At 36.2% G+C, this 21,601-nt stretch overlaps 2 protein-coding genes across 2 annotated transcripts in view; both read right to left on the bottom strand.

Annotated features, from left to right (window-relative positions):
* The window catches only part of itga8 (integrin, alpha 8), a 68,731-nt gene extending 65,397 nt beyond the window's left edge, over positions 1-3,334 (bottom strand). The window contains exons 1-2 of the mRNA XM_016230211.1: positions 3,249-3,334; positions 2,482-2,615 (exon numbers count right to left, since the gene is read on the bottom strand). Of these exons, the coding sequence (XP_016085697.1) occupies positions 2,482-2,615; positions 3,249-3,334 (220 nt within the window). The remainder of the gene's footprint in view (positions 1-2,481; positions 2,616-3,248) is intronic.
* A 7,102-nt stretch (positions 3,335-10,436) lies between these two features.
* The window catches only part of mindy3 (MINDY lysine 48 deubiquitinase 3), a 60,500-nt gene continuing 49,335 nt past the window's right edge, over positions 10,437-21,601 (bottom strand). The window contains exons 12-15 of the mRNA XM_016230210.1: positions 19,350-19,422; positions 13,556-13,596; positions 12,856-12,977; positions 10,437-11,437 (exon numbers count right to left, since the gene is read on the bottom strand). Coding sequence (XP_016085696.1) covers positions 11,288-11,437; positions 12,856-12,977; positions 13,556-13,596; positions 19,350-19,422 — 386 coding nt within the window. The 3' untranslated portion in view covers positions 10,437-11,287. The remainder of the gene's footprint in view (positions 11,438-12,855; positions 12,978-13,555; positions 13,597-19,349; positions 19,423-21,601) is intronic.

Below are 21,601 nucleotides of genomic sequence, written 5' to 3'. Positions count from 1 at the left end.
GCTGTCATCAGAAATGTCAGTCGCACACTCACGTGCCATGCCCCCCATGGAGAGCTCTGAGGGCCACAGTGGGAAGAGCGCACGGGATCAAAGGTCAAGTGTGTTAAAAACAACGTGACTAATGAATCTGGAAATGTGTGTGTTTGGCGTGGACGTTCTTGCTGAGTAGATGCTCAGACACTAACAAAGAACAGACAGCGCTTCTGTCCTCCCTCATCAGGGTTTGGTCTCCTTCCTTATTCCCCTTGTGTTCACAGCTCTTTTAACTCTCTCTCTCACATATCTCTCTCTGCCTATCTCACCTCATCACCATTAGGCTCCTTTTAAAACCAACCGTCTCGAACCAGAGCACCACTGCTTTCATCTCCAAAAGACAATCCGTTTCAATGTCAATTCCTCACGCACACTTCAGTACTTCGTCTACAAATGGTGATTCTCACTGGCTCACCTACAAATGGCTGAATATGATGATGCAAAAAGGAATTTCTTCCTAAAAAAACAACAACAAAAAAAACAAGCTTAAAGTAAAAATGAAATAATTGTTAAATAAATAAATAATAATAATGACTATTAATAATAAACAATGACTTATTTATAAAATCGCATTAGCTGCTCCAAAGCCAAGCAAACCGATTATTACATCCATTTTTTAAATATTATGGACTGATTAAATGCAGATCATAAAAAAATCTGTACATTTTAATGTCATTAATTCGGGAATCGGATCACACTGTTCGCCTAATTGTTTTTGATTCACTAAAAAGAACCGGCTCATTCGAGTCGCTTGTTTGAGAATCGTACTATACATTTCGCCCTGTATGTATAAAGAATCGGCTCGAACGAGTCATTCGTTCGAGAATCAGACCGCACTGTCCGCATGGTTCTCTATTTATAAGGTCATGTAATAGCCTTTACTGATAAGAGCCTACTTTAGAAACAGGAACAGACGAGTGGGGGTTCAATCTAGAAACAGGAACAGCACATAAATACTAACAAAAAAAACAAGCTTAAAGTAAAAATGAAATAATTGTTAAATAAATAAATAATAATAATGACTATTAATAATAAACAATGACTTATTTATAAAATCGCATTAGCTGCTCCAAAGCCAAGCAAACCGATTATTACATCCATTTTTTTTATATTATGGACTGATTAAATGCAGATCATAAAAAAATCTGTACATTTTAATGTCATTAATTCGGGAATCGGATCACACTGTTCGCCTAATTGTTTTTGATTCACTAAAAAGAACCGGCTCATTCGAGTCGCTTGTTTGAGAATCGTACTATACATTTCGCCCTGTATGTATAAAGAATCGGCTCGAACGAGTCATTCGTTCGAGAATCAGACCGCACTGTCCGCATGGTTCTCTATTTATAAGGTCATGTAATAGCCTTTACTGATAAGAGCCTACTTTAGAAACAGGAACAACACATAAATACTGCGATGAAAGCTCTCTCTAGAGAATACTATGAACAACACCACGAGACGAGACTGACGAAACACAAGTGCTCAAATTCCGCTGCATCCAAGTCTGTCTCCAGTCCACGCCGCGGTTCTGAGTCCAAAACCGACCACTGCATTTACCGGCAAGCCACGGCTCCTCAAAATAGTCCAGTAATATCATAAACACTCCTGCAATCTCCGGTCCAGATGACAAAATCGATTTAAATGTGATGTTTTGTGACTCTCAAAAGCAACTTTTCCTTTTTCTGGCACTTCAAGTTTGATTCCCCAATACAGACATCATCAACACCCTTTCCCTCACTCAATTAATTAGACGACAAAGACAGCAGAAAATGTGAACAAATAAATTTAAATGTAAAGATAAAATGTTGTGTTGACCTAAATAATAGACGCGCGTAATGGACGTCTAAATTACTAAAAGCAACTTTTCCTTTTTCTGGCACTTCAAGTTTGATTCCCCAATACCTACAGACATCATCAACACCCTTTCCCTCACTCAATTAATTAGACGACAAAGACAGCAGAAAATGTGAACAAATAAATTTAAATGTAAAGATAAAATGTTGTGTTGACCTAAATAATAGACGCGCGTAATGGACGTCTAAATTACGGCAGATTACGCACCGAGGTAAAGTTGCGCGCCTTTCCCTGGTAATTACTCCGTTCCTGAAATTTTAAATCAAACCATATGCGCTGAAATTAACTCTTTCTAGGATGTGGTTTTTGATCTTTTTATTGAAGGAATAGGAATTTATGAAACCTACTCTAAAGATGTTGCTTGTGACATCTGTGCTAGTAAATAAGATAAAGAAACAACATAGCATGTGTTTCTAAATTATTTGCGCATTATTTTAAATGTAAGAGTTTAAACTCAATACAGTAATTTAAAGAAATGCATAAAAAGGCACTTAAGAAGACATCGTTATACCTGAAAGGGGCTAATTGTTTCAGTAGAAACTGTTCTGAACTTTCTGAATTAGTTGACAGGTTCTAAATCATGAGGGTACCTACTTGCTTTATCAAAGGGGATCTGGCGGCATGAGTCTGGGTCTGGTGCCGGCCAGGGGCAGTAGTACACCGCTCCTCCCTCCACAATCCCTGGCTGAGAGGTGTTCGCTTTAGGAGCCCCGACTAGCACCGACATGCTGAAGAGAGAAAGGCATAAATCTACACAACTGCATTCTACTTTTAAGTGACAAGATGGACCCCAGCAAATGAATTCAAATGTGATTTAGCCTATTCTATTCACTCTTTCCAATTACATATCAACCTCAGGCGTCTGAGTTCACTGGTCCACATTGGTGGTGCTGAAAAGCTTTTTTAATAAAAAGCTGCGTCAAAAGTCTCGAACATTTTAGGCATATCCAAACTGAGTTTGCTTCTGAATTGAGGATACTAATTGTTAAAAGTTCAGCAAGCAAAATTTTTGTCCAGTCTCGCTTGATACGAGACTTCAGAAGCTCAGCAGTCTGTGATTTTTGTTGTCTGATTCTCCTTTTCATGACTGGTCATACATTTTCAATTAGAGACAGATCTGGACTGCAGGTAAAGGCCAGTCTAGCACAGTCACTCTGTCTCTATGAAACCAAACGGTTGTATAGCACATGCAGAATGAGAGCTGACATTGTCTTGATCTAATAACCACGGACTTCCTATGAAAGACATCATCTTGATGGCAGTATATATCTCTGTACAATCCCAATATATACCTCCCTGTCAAAAGTACCTTCGCACATATTCCAGTCACCCATGCCGTTTGCTCTGCTGCACTCCCATACCATGACAGACGTTTGCTTTTGTTTCTGTCGCTAATGAAAGTCTGGTTGGTCCCTTTGGTCTTTGGGACTGAGAACTCGAAATCCATTTTTCCCGGAAACAAGTTGAAAAGTGGACTCATCTGAGTACAGCACACATTTTCACTGTCTTTTTGGCTGTCTGAGATGAGCTGTGGCCCAGAGAACCCGGCAGCATCGAAGCATAGAATTGATGTATAGCTTTCTTCTAGAGTAACAGATATTCAAGTTGCATTTCTTGATGCAGCAGCAGACTGTAGTAAATGACAGCGGATTTTCTGAAGTACTCCTGAGCCCATGTGGCTATATTTAACACTGCAGCATGACGGTTTCTTATGCAATGCCATCTGAGGGCTCAAAGGTCAAGCACATTCAACTGAGGTTTCCTGCCTTGCCCTACATGTACTGTGATTTCTTTGGATTCCCTGAATCTTTTCACAATATTATGTATGGTACTTGTAAAAGACCTAAAATGTGATTTCTAATTTGTTTGATACTTCTCTCGTGAAATTTGGCACAAAGTGATTAGCCATGATCTATCTTTGCTTACAAAGACTGAGATGCTCCTTTTATACCCAAACATGATCCATTACCAATTCACCTGCTTACTGTGAACGGTTTCAAAACAGTATAACGGGGACATTCTACAAATTTTTGGGAATGTGTTGCAACCGTCAAAAACAAAATTTGTTCATATTTACAAAATACATTTACGTTGGTCAGTGAAAACTTTGGAAATCTTTTCTTTGTACTTTTGTCAATTAAATAAAAGTTAAAGAGAATTAACAAATCACAGATTCTCTGGAATTGGGGTTGTAGTTATTATTAACTTTAAATATTATAAAAAAAATAACTGCTTATTTAATTTTTTTTTAATTTATACTAAATTAAATAATCAAATTCTATAAAATACATAATATATAAAATATATACATTTATATGATGTGATATAGCCTAATAGCCTATCGAAATATTGTTATATTCAGTCTAAATAAATGAATAAATAAAAACGTTGATTTTATAATTAGATAATAAGCCTATATCAAAGTTACATGAATTAATATTAAGACCGCCATATTGCTCAGATCATGTTAAGTGTTTATGGTTTTCTACAGGAGAAAAAACGCTTAACAAGAGACTTTGTGCATTGCGTTCATATTCTGCTGTTCTGTGGCCACGGATTTGCGGTTCTTGTCTTTTTCTTGCAGGACCCTGTATGTTATAGTACAAAATTAGTGGTAATCATTTAATCACCACAGCGTCTTGTCTCCATTGGCAACACGCACCATTTGTGTCGATTGCAAGTGAAGTCGCAGGTATCGGAGAGTGCAAGTGGCGATTGCAAGTGACTTCGTAATTTTGTTTATTTTTTCTTGTCTTCACCACCTGGCTACTGTTGTAAAATGTTGAGAGATTCAAACAAAAAGTAATCAATAAATAGAACAAAATAAAAAAATAAAAGACTGCAAGTGAGGTCGCTAGCGGAAGCGCAAGTGTCTGAGAGTGCAAGTCTGAGAGTGCAAGTGCAAGGCTGCAGCTAGACCCTCTTGGGCTCCATCTGGTTGTCAGAGTTTTGATCTTGTCTAAATGAAGTCATTCCCTTCACCGCCTATCCTGTGATCACCAAACAGTCCGGGTTCCAACTGTAAACAATCTCACACTTTTTAGAAAACTACTCAAACCCATTTTAAAATACAAAAATGTGGATGTCATGTGGACATTATATAATGAAAAACTGACCTTATGTTATACACACCAGCTTTTGCATACAAAATAAATAAATACATAAAAGTAATAATAAAATAAAAAGAGAATCAAGTGCTCCATTTGAGACACAGCCATAGCGAATAGGGACCGCCCATCTAACAGGAATGTTTTCTGAATGTTCTGGCAAGGTTCTCGCTTCTAGTAACATTATAGAAACTTCGTCCAAGTTATCTGGTCTTTAGTACTGTTTTCAAAAAGTTAGCACAAAAACATTATTTATACATGTACTGGAGACTTACAGAAGTCAGGCCTTGAATCAATCCCGTCTCATCGGAGGTGATGTATCTGAAAATATACAGTTTACGTTTCACAAACTAATATTAATAATAGCACATGAATACATAAAAAGGAATAGTTCACTGAAAATTTTTAATTCGGTCATGAATTACTCACCCTCATGTCGTTCCAAACCCGTATAACCTTTGTTCATCTTCGGAACACATATTAAGATATTTTTTGATGAAATCCAAAAGCTTCTGACCCTGCATAGACCACAATGTAACTGAAATGTTCCCAGACCCAGAAACGTAGTAAGCACGTCGGTAAAATCGTACATGTGACATCAGTGGTTCAACCGTAATTTTACGAAGCTACGAGAATACTTTTTGTGTGCAATGAAAACAGAAACAACGACTTTATTCAACAATTCCTCTCCCTCTCGTCATCGGCCGCCATTATCGAGAGTACCTCTGCACGTAAACAACGCATGTGTGTGGTGCTGCTCACCTAGAACATGCATGCGCTGCGCCTTGTTTACGAGCAGAGGAATGTACACACGTGTCGCGGCAGACAGAACATACTTAGTAATCAAACATCATTGCGAAACATCTAACTTGTTCTATTAAACGCTGATGATTCAAGTAAAACAAGTAAGGGTGAATAAAAGAAGCATGATCTTCTGAAAACAAAAACAAAAGTATAGATCAAGTTAAAACGAATTCCGCAGCTTCTCTGTTCACCATAAAGTACTCCACAGTAGAGCTAGCAAAACATTTCCTTACATAGCTTACTGCTGTTGAGATATAACGTATGTTTTTGGCCCACTCTCAAAGAGAAGCAGGTGAAATACATAAAAGCCTTCACAGCAGCACACATGCATCAGCCAAGTCTGAAGTGTTGTTCTGCTGTCCATTTTTGTGTACTGGTGAAGACTGTTGGCGACAATCTTAGATATAGTGTTGTCTTTACAACCTAGCACTAAAAGCATGATGATTCGATTCCATAGACGATAATGGGTTCAGTACTGGATCTCCAGTGATTGTTGTCATCGCTCTGTCTGGTTTAATAAAACACACATTCACAGTCGTGAACGGATACCCGCTTCTCTTCTCAGAAATTACATATTTGGCTCAGCTGCCTCTGAAGACTTTTTGTAAACAATGAGAAGAGTTCATATCTAACAGACACAAAAAATAATAGATTAGGCATGGTCCATGTATTGTACTTTCATTCCAGGAGGAATGAGAGAGCTGGAGAACATTCTCTGAATTCCCCTCTAAGGCTCTGGGAGGCAAAGAGCCAGACAGACTTTTATCACACTGGCCAGAAACACTGGGATTTTAAAGCAAGCCTCACAAGCTAAATCATGCAAAATATAAGCAAAGACAGACACATCATCCAGTGTCCTGTTAAATGTTCAATCAAATTATAAATGAATATAAATTACAATCAAATTATGTTGCAGTATCAAAGCATCATTAACTTTGCACTTGCTTATAAAGAATGGATATTCATTAAATATAAGCTGGATTTTAACGACAGAAACTGCAAGTACTAAGTAAGGCAAGTACTGTGTGGGATCTCAGAAACTATAGACAGACTCCAAATCTTACATTGTAATTTTGTTCTCTGTGGTATTATTACAAATACTGAAACCTTTTTTTTGAAGTTATATGACAACTAAAAAAAGTTTAAAAATTTTGTCACTGTGACAACTTACTACCAGAAATGAGTGCAAAAATTACAAGAACTATTTTACTGGCCAAACAATACACAAGCTCTAACAGAAGAATGATTGTAAATTCTTTAATAAAATTTATAACATTGAAATGTCTGCTTTTCAACCCTCAGAAATGTCCCTATTCACTTCCATTTTATGTGCCTCACCATAACCTTTGTTTTTGGCCATTTTTATAGTTAATATTATAAATAAAACGAGGGAAGTCAAAATAACGGTTTGCAGTAATCAGTATTATGAAATTCCATTGAACTCAGCTTCTATTAAAACCAGAATATGTCTTTAATTCAGCCTGTGTGATAATTCTTCCTGGGAAAATGAACTTTTTCCTCAAATTTAGTGTGTTAGTCTACAGCATTTGATTTGCACCACACATCTTGCTTTGAAATTGGATTAAAACCTTTATCTTGGTCTCATCTGACTACAAACTCCTTTCTTTCTGGTTTACTATTATGCATTATTGGCAAACTCCAGATGTGCTTCATTTGGTTCTTGAGTAAAAGCTTCTTTTGTTCTTTCCTCTCATACAGGCCAGTGTTCTGTGGAGCACTTTACACGATAAACCGGTGCACTCTCAGCTACTAAAGCCCTTGAAAATAACCATTATCTTCTTCTTTTTTTTTTTTTTTACCCGAGGATCATATAAGCGAGTTTTGAGGGACAATCTTTTCTACAATCATCCGAGTAGTTTGATATACTCTTACTGATAATTGAGCTTGATTCACATACTGTTTTCAGAATTTATGCATTTGTTTTACTCTGGCTTCTTTACTAACATTTACTTCATTTTCACAGCCAACCTATAGCTTATTATTCAAACTGAATAACCATCAGCAAGAGGAAAATTGCCTGAGATTCAATAAAAAAGGATCACAGAGAACTAAAAAAAAAAAAAAAAAAAAGGTTTAGGGTCCAGTTTCTACTCTACGGATGTCGCTTTCTATTTTTATTTCAGTGACGTTTGTAAGAAACCATCCCAAAATACTCCCTCCTCCACATTTTCTGTTCATTTATAAAGATTTCTTGAACTTTTGTTCTGCCAAGAACGGATAAACTCTGGCTGTGACATATAAAAACCTCCATGTTTTCATATTCCAGACACATTAATATTAGTGTCATCTAACTGAGAATAGAAGCACCTGTCAAACACCAGATTGTTTATAATAAATTATTATAATACATACACTTGTCCCGGATTGGCTGGAGTGATATATGATCACGGTGAGCCATAACAGAATCTTTTACAGTGTGCACGTCGCAATGTTTACAGAGCGATGACCACAGTGTCATCAACATTTACATCATTTTAGCTAAGATTGTTTATGATAATGATGCAACAAACATCTGATAACTCCCAGCCGACCCAGTCCCAAATAACACTGTTAAAAGTAAACATTTAACAGAAACTACGCAAACATAAAAGACCTCAATAGGCATGCTCTGCACATAAAAGTCCCGTATCCTGTATTCTGCATCTTGTTTTGAATTTATTCTCTTTGCCATTGAATATTGCTTGTTTGATGTGGCGCCAAGTCGTTTCGCTAGAAGCCTAATGAAAAATTTGGTTCCACTAAATGTCGCTTTTATTTCTTTCTGTAATAATGCGGAATTTGGGCATGTCACTTGGCCCATGAAGGATGTGTTCCATATGTCACATGCACCCTTAGTGGGAACGTTTTTAATTATCTGTTGGTCTGACCTTTACAGAGGAAACCAGAGCAGCTTGATCTGTGACCATGAGGATCATACGGCCACAACGATCATATCCTGAGACATCAAATTCATTGGATGGCAAGGTCTTAAACCCAACTTTGATTTAGACGTCAGTAACTAGTCAAAACAAATACTGATATTGACCATTTGACACAAAATTGAATTGCTAAGTCAAAGAAAAAACAGAAGCCTGAATTTAAAACATTTCAATTTGTCAGTAATTAGCCTGGAGTATTCGAAAGTAGATCTCCCTTTCAACAGCTTAGGATGGGGTGGCTCAAAAGACTGAAAGTAAACCAAACAACTGACAACCGCTGTAGCCAAGAAACAGAAAAATCACTAAGGAACAATATAAAAGAGTGGTTCTTAACCTTTTTGACTTAAAGGCCCCCACACTGTTCAACAAAAAATTTCAAAGGGCTTTTATATAAACTGTATTTCTTCCGGCATTTTCTGTTGTAATTATGACAAATGTGCTAGTTTTCAAATTAACCATAACTATTTTTGTGATTCCAGACTAGTCAATTGTATGTTCTGTAATAAAAAAAAAAGTAGCTGATAATATACACACAATAAATAATTTGACTTTTTTGGGCATTTCAATTATTATAATTATATTATTTTTTATAAAAATTAATTTAAATAATTTTAAGTCATATTACGGCACCCTGGTTGAGAACCACTGATATAGAGGATGATGAAATGCTTTCAATCACTTAATTCAAGTCATTTAAGAGCAAGAGGGTTGGAAAATGTGGGGGGAAAAAAGTTATCCATACTGAATAAACGATTAAATGCATGAATATATACAGAACATTTGTGTAATTTGCAATACTGTGTGTAATAATATTTATGTTATACTTTACACACAGCACATATTTTTCATATATATTCATATTCAAGTATGGATACAAAATTAAGAACAGAAGGGTTATTAAATATTTATGCAAAATAAATAAATAAATAAAGAAGGATACACTTTATTTCGATAGTCCACTTTAGACATTCTACTAACTATAAAAACTTTGTAACTACAGGTCAACTAATTCGCATTAATTTGCAACTACATGTCTACTAACTCTCAGAGTAGACTGTTAGGGTAGGTTTAGGGTTAGTAGAATAATTTGACAAAGAAAGTGTTAGAAGATATTAAGCAGACAGTCTACTAATACTCTACTAACTGCTAGTTGACATGTAGTTGCAAAGTTACTTGCTGTTAATAGAATGTCTAAATTGGACTATCGAAATAAAGTGTTACCATAAATAAAAATAATTTATATTATAATAAAAAATAGCTACACATATTCCATTAAAAGAATAGTGGTAGAATCCACATTCTAAACCATCAATCATAGCACTTATTTATCTAATGTTATGTAGTACAGCAAAGTAGCAATTTTCCTGTAGTGGACAATTACTGTCAGGAAGTGGTGAGTTCCCATGCGCAAAAAAAAAATTAAAAATAATAATTTTTATATATATATTTTTTTTTTGTACCATAACATCATTACCATCCCATCTGCAGGTGCAGCCTAAAATTCCTTCCTAACGCTGACGCTCTATGTCAGGAACTGCTACAGCTTCCCCTTACTGACAGCATAAGAAAACATGAAAGACAATCTGATTGACAAGGTTAGTTTTTCAGTGATTTAAAAAAAATGCTAGAACTTTTTTCAGTTATATTTCAGTCAGGACCATTTCATCTTACACAAGACAAACACACTACAGTCCAGACGTGAAGAACAAAAGTGTTTATTTTAGTGAACCATTAGGATCAGAATAAATAAAGGGTGAGCGTTTGCCAGTGTTATTCTTCTCTCTCATGCAGAGAATCCCTCCTGTCATTCCAGATTCCCTCCTGGAGGGTTGTTACTTCAAAGTTTAAATACTAAAATTGCCCAATTCTCTCACTGTCGTTTGGTGCCCAGCATGGGGTTGTAGTGCATTCTTTTGTAAACCTGTCTAAACAGACTTCCTCTCAGGGCTGAGTGCTGCAGAACATAGCGGCTCCTCAGCTGACCACTGACAAACACAAATACTTTGTCCAACCAGAGCCTTTGGTCAAATGATCCCTTAAATATTTACAACTACTAACAATCAAACTTCAAATAAAAAAACAAAAACAAAACAAAAATACATGTATATTAACAATTCCATAAATTACTCATAAGATCATCACATTTAGTGTGCTAATTCAAAGATTTATCATTTCAGACCAGTAAACAAAATCATGTAGAACGTTAACAAAAAAATTATATGAACACTTGCAAAGCAAACACATTTGGTATTCACAAGAGATGGCAACAGAAAGTAACAATTTAGAAAAAAAACAAACACCTTTTTTTGTTCAACTCTTGGGCTTTAAACACAAAATTAGCCCAATAATCAAGCCAGTTGAGATGTGTAAAAAGCAAACAAGAGGCTTTGTGTGAGTGCCAGGCGAAGAGCATCGTCTCTCATTTGGACTTCGGACCTCGTGTTGGCCTTTCTAAATGCAATGCAGAGAGAGTGAGGAGTCCTATGAGCGTTCCTGAAGTCAGCGGGCTGTGTAGCCAGAGGTTGGTGGTTGGAAGGTGAGAGATAAAGGTTAATTGAGGGAGGGCGACCTTTCTGTGGTCCACAGGAGCTCGATGTAGGGCCATTTGGTCTGTAGACAGCGCTTGACCGGGGTGTCGTCCGTACGTACCATTGGATCCTCAAAACCCATGACCAAAGAAGTGCCCTCAACGTAACTCACCTGGCAGAGAGAAACACAACGGGTGAACATGCAACACATTTGTGTATGTACAATCACTTCCTGATCCTCTTAATAAAACCATGGGCCTTGTTTCTGGGAATGCCAGTGTGTCTCTCTCAGTATGCGTTTCATTACAGACCTGGCCTCTTGCTATTACATCATCAGACATGAGACAGCCGATGGCTTCCATATGGAGGGCGTCATATTGCCAGGAAGGAATCTGCCCTTGACAAAGTGTCACGATAAACATGCGCCCTCAATTTTTTTGTTGCTGTTGTACATTGTGTTATACAAGTAAAACCTTTTCACAGGTTTCGTTGGTGCCAATAGTGAGCCTGATTGGAGATCCACTGGCCAATCAACTTCCTTTAGGCATTGCCTAATTCAACCCAGTCTTGAGTAAAAGCCATAAAGCTTCATGGCGCTCCCTCTGGGCAATATAGCGAACATGAGATGAGAATAAGCACCTGGAACAACATCAGAGTAAATATTAAAAGAATATAAAGCAGTCTTTGTTTCAATAGTTTTTTTAAAAACTTATTTTAACTACCAAAACAAACAAGCTACTTGTTTAAATGCTTTTGTGTAAGCAAAATAAAATTAATTTAAAAAAAGGAAATATAGATAAAATAAACCGTTAAAGTCTATAAAAAGTATAGCATAGTTATCACACTTTTAATTTGACAACTAAAATGTGAACAGCAACAAAAATATTAAAGTCGAATATTCAATTGCATACTCTTGGTTTTAAAAGCACAAGTTCTCTCAGGTTTTGCCAATTTAATATTGGAGACACGTGAGAACCAACAGAGATTATTTTTAACATTTCCTTTTGTGTGCCACAGAAGAAAGAAAATCTCATTTTGGTTTGGAATGACATAAGGGTGAGTAAAATGATGACAACTTAATTATTCCTGTTGCTATAATTGCTAAAACTAAAATATATTAAAATGAGACCATAAAATAAAACTGAACGATGACTAACAAAACCACAGAAGAAGAAGCTAAACTGAAATTTAAAGTCAAATTGAAAATAATACTACACTAAAATGCATTTGACCATGTGTCTTTTAAATGATGCAAATCATCTTGCCCGGTTTGACTTTGTATAAACACAAATCAAAATAAAGAGAGGACCGAGAGCCTGAGACATTAGTCCAGTGAAACAGTTTCAGATTTTTGTGGCTTCAATATACTCTGCCCAGTCTCGAAAGCTGTCGACACTCACAGTAATGACTTGGAAGGCTTGTCTGAGAGATCATAGTGGTGTGGGCCATAGGACGGGGTGGCTCACAGACTCCACATCCCAGGGATCAGACAGGATAAGACTGACCCACCAGGGCTTTCATGCCAGCCGGGGCAATATGTGTTATTAAAGTGTGCTTGGGAATTACAAAATGAGCATGAGTGTGCCTTACCTTCTCATTGTGGTTGGACTGCTTCAGGCCATTATAGTGATACACAGGAAATGAGTCTGGGATCACAGAATCCTGGAAAAGCGAGACGACACGTGTCAGTGCGAACATGTACATCATTGGGTCTGTGGAACATCAGCAAACAGCTCTATGTGTCCTTATTCACTGTGACATATACTGCCTAGATTGGACTCCATCCATAGGATGCCAGAAAAACATTTCCGTGAGTTAAGACAACTTAACCAAAAAGACCAATTCCAGCTCAAACACATCAAAACACACTCCATAAACTTGGACAAGAGAGCCTAAAACAACGGTTCAGTGAATGGTTTTATATGTAATGACATGCTCAAGACTGACAGCACACTGGAATACATTGCTTTACGTCTAAAGAAATCACATACCCCCATGCAGCTGCTGAAAAGACCTGATTGCAAACCGGTGCCAGAACACTGCAGACCAGCTCAAACCAGCAGCAAAACCCAAGCACAGAGTTTTGACAGGAGCCAAATACCTCTGTCTAGCCCCCATACCGCATACCAAAACTACAACAGCGGACCGTGTGTATATGCGTTTGAGTGGGTCTGAAATAGGGTTAGAGTATTTGATTTGATGGTAAATTGAGGCCTTTTTGCATGTATCCCTAAAGCCCTAATCTATTTAACACAGAGCAGTGGAGCTGCAAGTCCATGCCAACTATAACCGTCAGCTTCTTCCTCCACCTCTCTCTCTCTCTCTGAGCGGCTACATGTACACAGATTTAATCTTGGGCTGATTGTAGGTTTATTTGAACTTAATGAAAAAACAGTAAGAAAAAGCAAACAATGTTGAGCAAGAGCAAGAATCAAGGGAGAGCAAAAAAAGACAGCAGAATAGCCATGATAGGATAGGTAGCTATGTTTAGTGAGCTGCCTAGCTGTCTACTGCCTTCATAGGCAGCATCCTAACCAATGCAACTCATAAGTGTCGGATTTTAAACTCTCTACATAGGCAGCCCCTCTGTGCATCACATATACTCAACTCATAAGTTGATATAGGTATTCAATAGAGTTTGATGTTAGCATGTTACTAATGGCATGATAACCTAATAAGGTCTATAAAAAATAAAAAAAAATAAAAAAAAGACATATATATATAGCACATACAGAAATTGGTTAGGTATACACTGGGGCTGTGAATCAATGCAAAAAACAAATAAACTGAAATCTAACATTAAAACTTTACGTAATTAAAATTGGTTAATTCCCAAACTAATGTAGAAACAATATAAAGGAAAAACATTTTAACTTGTTTTTTTACGAAGTACTATGAAGGTCAAGCTCATTGTTATCCAATAAGATACCTCTATTAATTTATTATCAGAAATGCAAACAACAGGTAAGGGGGAAAAAAAGATGAGAAAGTTACGCGGATCAGGGACATGTTTTAAAAATATTTTTTAATTACCTTGTGTCAAACCCAAAAAAACATTGAACATCTTGTTGCAACATTTTACAAAAATCAAGACTGAATATATTTGGTCAAAATCCTATGTTATAAAAGATGAAGTGCTATGCAGGCTAGTTAAGACAATATTGGCTGATGCTGACCTAAAATGCTAAATGTTTGCCCTTTCTCTCTTCTCCGTTCCCACATCTCATATCTCAAATACATAAAATATTACCCTTTTTAGACAGTTTTTGAATTAAAGAGTAAAGAAAATACTATAAAAAAAACTTATTGAAACAACCAGGGGCCAACTGCATAAACTTAGCCACCATGTTAAGAATAGCAGTTGCCAAGGGGTAATCAGCAGGGGTGTGGACTCGGTCAAGGAGACTTGACTCGGACTCGAGTCCCAAATTTGATGACTTGCGACTCGACATAATTAAAGAAGACTTGAGACTCGACTTAGACTTTGACAGCAATGACATGAGACTTGACTTGGACTTGAGCCCTGTGACTCGGAAAGACTTTATGATCAGATCAGATCAGAGTCATATACATGCAGATACATGCGATGGCGCCGCAGACGGCAGCCTCAGTGTTTGTACTGTTTTTGTTAGTTTTTCCTGTTTTTTGTTTCTCAAACACGATCAGTTTTACCAGGGATGAGCTGCTGAACATTCGGCAGAACACACCAAACAATCTTCTACCGGTTTTAGTTTATTCGGACATTTTGCTGAACGTTGTAGTCGGCGGAGCTGCTGCGCTGATCAAGCGCTTCAGCAGGGAGCGCTGGATATACTATGCTAGTATAAATTGATGGAGTAATAGCATTACTTACGACAAAAGAACTGAGATAAGAAATGACATGATTCGTCTATAGCTATCTCCGCTCATGAAAAGCGCTGCCCTGCTCGTTTGATCACCGCCCAGCAGACACACGGAGCGGGCATAAGAAACGAGAGGCGCGGCCGCGATCACCAGTGCTCGCCTCATCATCACTGTGACCGTTGCTGTTAAATGCTAAACATATTCCTCACTTCTTCTGTTTGTCCAACACCGAGGTGCACCATGAGTGATGGATCCGCATCCCGGGCATCCCGCCACGACCCTCGTGCTCTGCCAACTCGATGTGCTTTAATTTTCATTTTCATTTGTAATAAACACCTCTCTGAGACCTTTTTTTGTCAGATCTCCACAGTTTTTTTTCAGTCGGTTACATATTTTAATTGCATGTGCATTTTATTTTATTTGATTTAAACCTCCATTAAGTTTAAAGTTAATCCATAATCGAGATTTAAATCTGAGTTTAAATTTATGGTGCAACAGGATTAAAGTTAATCTTAAATGGTCTATAACTTAAATTCAGGATCAAAATGATGGGTTAAAATGTAAACCTGCTTATTTTTTAAAAGTTTAAAGTTTGGTGCAACAGAATTATTAGATAAACTCTGATTTAATCTAGATTTAAAATTAATCATTGCAAACCATTCAGCTATAATTTTAAATAAAAAAAAAAATGCACATTTGGCCTAACGTCTGAAGTGAGCAAGCGGCATTAGGCCTAGTGATCATTTAAAATATAATTTTGAAGAAGTGTTTCTTTCACAAAATGAGCATTGAATATATAACTACAAATATACTAAATTTTTTCTCCCTCTTCACCAGGCACTCATGTCACTTTCATTTATTTTGGGATAAATGAATGAATTCCCGTGTTGTAAATCAGTCTGTAGGCCTATAGCGCACATAGCCCCTAAATTTAGCGATCAAATGCATATTATAAACTTAACATTTAACGTACAACATTTTTTTCTATAAAATTATTGTCTTTGTTACTCTAGTTATAAAGGATGATAGCACAGCATTTTGGAATGTCTTCATGAGTTTGTCTGCATCTATATTGCATGTTTCCTCTCACTTGTAAAGTATGGTAGCAGTTATCTTCTAGTTCTTTCAAAGCAGTTCTTTCTGCGTTTCCGCTCACATGTTTTTAAATCCGTTTCATTGAGGTTCCAAATAATGGCTCATTGGCTTAGATATAACACCTAGAAGCACACATGCAAAGTGTGTTGCAGCTGTATTTCTATGAAATTCTGTTGTCTTAGCTATTCTGTTACTAATAAAAATTATTATTTTTTTTTTTCCACGGCTTGTCCAATTTTGGCACAATCCCTAAATTTAATTTGAGTAGTTTTACTAAGGGCACCCAACTCACATGAAATTGAACTATGTCAAACACATTCTACCTGTCTTCCTGATATAAATTACTATACATTTGATATGGTAATTAATTTTGAAACACTCATTTGGGCAAAGAGCACTAATGACTTGTTTAAGACTTGAAGCTAAAAGTTGAGGACTTGCAACTCGACTTGGATTAGGACTAGGATTTGACTCGAGAATTGAATGCAAAGACTCGTGACTTACTTGTGACTTGCAAAACAACGACTTGGTCACACCTCTGGTAATCAGTCTTACGTTTCAAATACAAATAAGATCTATCTTTTCATAACTAAATTAAAAAAGTTATGACCAGTCTTGAAGAAAAAAATTAGATGAATAACTTTTTAACATTTCTAAATTGACTATTTTCAGTCTTTGAGGAAAAAGAGTATATATTAACTAGTGGTCGACCGACATGGGTTTTTTGACAGCCGATGCCGATATCTTGGAAAGCAGGGTGGCCGATGGCCGATATAATTTTATTTATATTTAAGAAATTTGAAATCATTTGAAAATAGATAAAAAATAATTGTGTAAAATAAACATACCTATACTTTGAAGACAAAGTATTTTTCACAAATAAAGAAAGAAATATTTAATAAAAATCTAATTAAAAAGGAAGTAAACACGGTAACCAACAGGGCACTCAGTATTCTGGGAAGTTTGTGAGAATCATGTTTTTATTTTTTTTCAAATAAAGCCAAGGTAACACTAATTTTACATACAGCACGCAATGAAAAAGACATGAATATGACAGTGGGCAAATGCATAAAGCGCAGCATAATTTGAAATTACTAGTTTAAAGTTTGTCGATCGCACATCTCCAGTGAAGCTGAACTCTCCTCCTGTCCGCATTCAATTTGCATGGATCAACCGTCAACCAGAGAACACGCGATCATGCAGGATACAAATGCACACTTCACAAGATCTCAACTAGATTCAACTAGGTCTGCAAGGTTTGTGAAATTAAATGTTCATTAGTCATTCAAAGATTTGTTTAAATGACATAAATGCGTGTTTGCTGAATGCTGACGGCAAATGAGAAAGTATTATAATGTTTGCCTTTCGATTACTAATAATATAAAAGCAATCGTTATAATACTCTTTTGTATACATTTTAATTCCTTTGTTTAACAGTTCTATCTGATTATTAGATAGACTTATTAGATAGAATGTCAGCGGCGTGCGCTCAGGTGCTGCAGCTGCCGTTCTCAGCGCAGTCAAAATAAAAGTCAGCCGCGCCGTAAAAATAAAAGTCCCGCCTCGAACACATCAGCCAAACAGAAAAATGTATCGGCCTTGCCGATATATCGGTCAACCACTAATATTAACTGATTTCAAATTTTTTTTTTTTTTTTACATTTAATAGACTGAAATTGCCTTCTGCTTTCATTTATAATTTACTATCAACAATTACAGAAACATGCTCAATCTCATAACAATCCCTTGATGGTTAATGCTAACAATCATCACATAAACCCATTATAATTAACAAGAAAAGCCTGTAAATTAACTACAGGAGGTGGGGGAAAAAAGACTAAAAGATAATTTGTTTAAAATATTTTTCAGCATGTATTGCTCATTGGCATCCTTCAGCAGTGAAGTGTGTTGTCTGAGGCAGCCTTCAAAATGAGCTATAATTGTGAATTATGATCAGATACTAAACATATAACAGTGAGTAATGCTTGGAATCTGACTAATATTGTTTTAAAAACAACCTCAGTGATGTTAAAACGGGGCAGACTTTTCTCTTTAAAGTCATACAGCGAGACTGATAACATTACTAACTCTCTCCCACACAAACTCAGTAATCAGAGGATGATAAATGCTTTCATGTGATCACAGGTCACTTTGAAATACACATAAAAATGGCCAAAACACTGATTATGTTGTATGTAGTTTCAGAAGAGGCCAAAAGAGTGTTCAGACTTCATCGACACTTGACTAAACTGCTTTGACAGAATAGGGTGGTGTGTAAAAACAAACACATGGCCTAAACTTTATTCTGTCAATTTAACTTTCATATAACAAACCCTTTGAAAGGCTGAAGTTGTCTTTCAAGCTGTCAAAGGTTGATGTAAGAAATCAGGTGGTTTAAAATTGCTCAGATTTCAGTGAGAAGCTGTTTAAGAGGTGAAGGTTTCAAAGGGACTATGGTGAGTGGCTTTAAACAGGCTTTACATGGAAGGTTGGGACTTTACTTGCTATTCCTCTTCTTTGCTCTACAAGAGTAATGAGTCTGTTTGAATGGCATGTGAACCCAAATTGTGCAAACAGAGGGAGCATAGCTGGTTTAACATGCACAAACCTCTTCAGATCACTTTATGACAAACACAAATGTCACCTTGCTGTGTTAGAAATAAAGAGATATGTTTGCTGTACATGAATAAAATAATATATTATATTGTAAATATTATACACACTACCATTAAAGAGTTTGGGGTTGGTAAGATTTTTCAATGTTTTTGAAACATGATTCTTACGCTCTTATTATTGTCAATGAAAACTGTTGTTCTGCTGAATATTTTTGCAGAAAATAGATGCTTTTTTCAGGATTCTTTGAGGAATAGAAAGTTAAAATATAGCATTTATTAGAAACCAAAATCTTTTAGAAACATATTTACAGTCACTTCTAAAAAAGTAATGCATCCATACAGATAGGTATTACTTTCTTTCAGAATAAAAAAAAGAAAAGAAAAAAGAAAACTTCTGAACATCTGAAATGTTTATGTCCACTAAATATTTCTTAAGGAATAATATAAAATATAACGGTACTCTATCAAAATTGTATATTAACATTAAAATATTACTGTAACACACACACACACACACACACACAGACTTACTAGTCTGGCTCGGAGACGAGATCCAACGCTTTCATAACATCTTCAAGCAGTGTGTCTAGAATGAACCCATTATCTGAAGATGAGGAGACAAGAAGAGAGGCAGATGGTTAGATCTTCTGAGAGTCTTGATCAGCACCCACACCACTGGTGTCTTATGCCCAATATAAAACATGAGTTTCATCTCTCTAATTGAAGCCATTCTGCCGACCACGCACACATATGCACATTAACATGCTAAGACAATGGCTGATAAATGGATGGATGAGTGGTGTATGTTGTTTTTCCTCCTCTCTGGTCTCCAAGTGTCAGACAGGATGTTTGCAGAGCAGCTGGTATGCTAACTCTTTTCCGTTCAATATAAAATGAACTGTCTGCTTAAACTTTCCTGCAGTGACTGGATTAAGAACAATAAATATCTGTACCACAGCATGAAATTAGATACACTTGGGCATTTTGAATAATGCATTAGAAACTTTGGCTAAAATAGCTTCTATACTACTGAAATAAAAAGGTATTCACAAAATATTACTTCTGCAATGGGATACATTTCTGAGTGAAACTATATTCAGTGAGAAATAATGTGGAGTGGCACAATCCATCAGGGTTTAATTGGATCATTATTGTCAGCTTAATTTATTACCTAATATAATTTTTTTTCCATAACTGCACAACCTTGGTGGATGAATTTTACACAAGGTATGAAAGTAATTTATCTTTAAAACAATGTGCTGATTAATATGAACACAAAGGGCATTTATTTGGAAAGTAAACGGGGTCAATTTTGATTTCATATCGTTTTAGTATTTTATCTACATAACCAGACTGTAAGATGTAAGTTTCTCTTTCTCCTTTGGACAAATGAAATGCATGTGAAAGATCTAATTTAATGCCTAAACTGTCTGTGTTTGGAGTCGATATAAACACATTCGAAGTGCTGGTAACTGAAATTGAACTAAAATACACACTGGTTTGCTATCCTTGTGGGGAGTCTCCAAAGGCGTAATGCTTTTTCTACTGTACAGATCGTATATTCTATTGCCCTACACCAACCCTACACCTAAACCTACCCCTTACAGGAAACTTTGTGGATTTTTAGATTTTCAAAAAACTTCATTCTGTGTGATTTATTAGCTTGTTTACCCGTGGGGACCTCAATTTAGGTCGCCACCGTGACATGAGTCCCCATGAGTCTGTGTGTATTCAGGTTTAAGTCCCCACCAGAATAGAAAAACACACACACACACACACACACACACACAGTATTGTTCTTATTAACGCAAGGAACAGGAATGTTGTTTACGACGTTAAAAGACAAAAAGATGCCAAGCAAGAACATCTAATCTTGCTCTTGATGACAATTTGAGTGTGTGCTGTAAATTAGACACTTTAAATCAAAACTTTGGAAAAACACTTACGTTCTCACTGTGACACATTCAGTGATATATACACACACAAACTTGACAGATATGAGACATTGGGCGATCTCTGCTCCAGGTTCTCATTTCTTCCATCAAACACCCTCTCTACCTATTCTCTATATTATCGTCAGGAGTCTTATATTTAAAATCAAAAGCAATAAATATTAGAGGAAAAAGTAGGGGAGAAAAATATAGTTTCATGCAACAGACTATGGAAGCAAAAAAACACAAACAGGATATACAGGCAAAGATATACTGCACTGCATATGACTAAAGGAGCATCAGTGGTTTGTTCATAAGCTACACTGCTGACTTTGCCATCTGAGCACAGTGACTATCTTAAATGATAAATTATCACGTGAGACTTTCCTCCCCACAAATCCTCAGCAGAACTGCTCACAAATAAAACACTGTTGGCTGCTAATCATGCATAGGACATTCAGTTGGAAAACATTACTATAGAGAAAGTGATCAGTGAGTTTGTTATAAATACTGTAAAAACTATAGAAATGTGGAGTCTACATAATATTCAAATGTTTGGAGTTTTTAATTTAATACTTATATTCACTAAAATATCAACATTGGTAATAATAAGAAATATTCCTTGACCACCAAATCAGCATAAAAAAAAGTGACACTAACAAAAAAATAAATAAATAAAAACAATTCTGAAGGATCATGTGACACTAAAGACAGGAGTAATGGCTGCTGCCAGCTGAGTTTTGCCATCACAGGAATATATACAATAACATAAAAATAATTTTAAACTGTTATATATATATATATATATATATATATATATATATATATATATATATATATATATATATATAT

The sequence above is a fragment of the Sinocyclocheilus grahami genome, unplaced genomic scaffold (assembly GCF_001515645.1).
Source record: "Sinocyclocheilus grahami isolate Dianchi unplaced genomic scaffold, SAMN03320097.WGS_v1.1 scaffold366.1, whole genome shotgun sequence".
Classification (NCBI taxonomy): Eukaryota; Metazoa; Chordata; class Actinopteri; order Cypriniformes; family Cyprinidae; genus Sinocyclocheilus; species Sinocyclocheilus grahami.
This window is presented reverse-complemented; position numbering and strand designations above follow the sequence as displayed.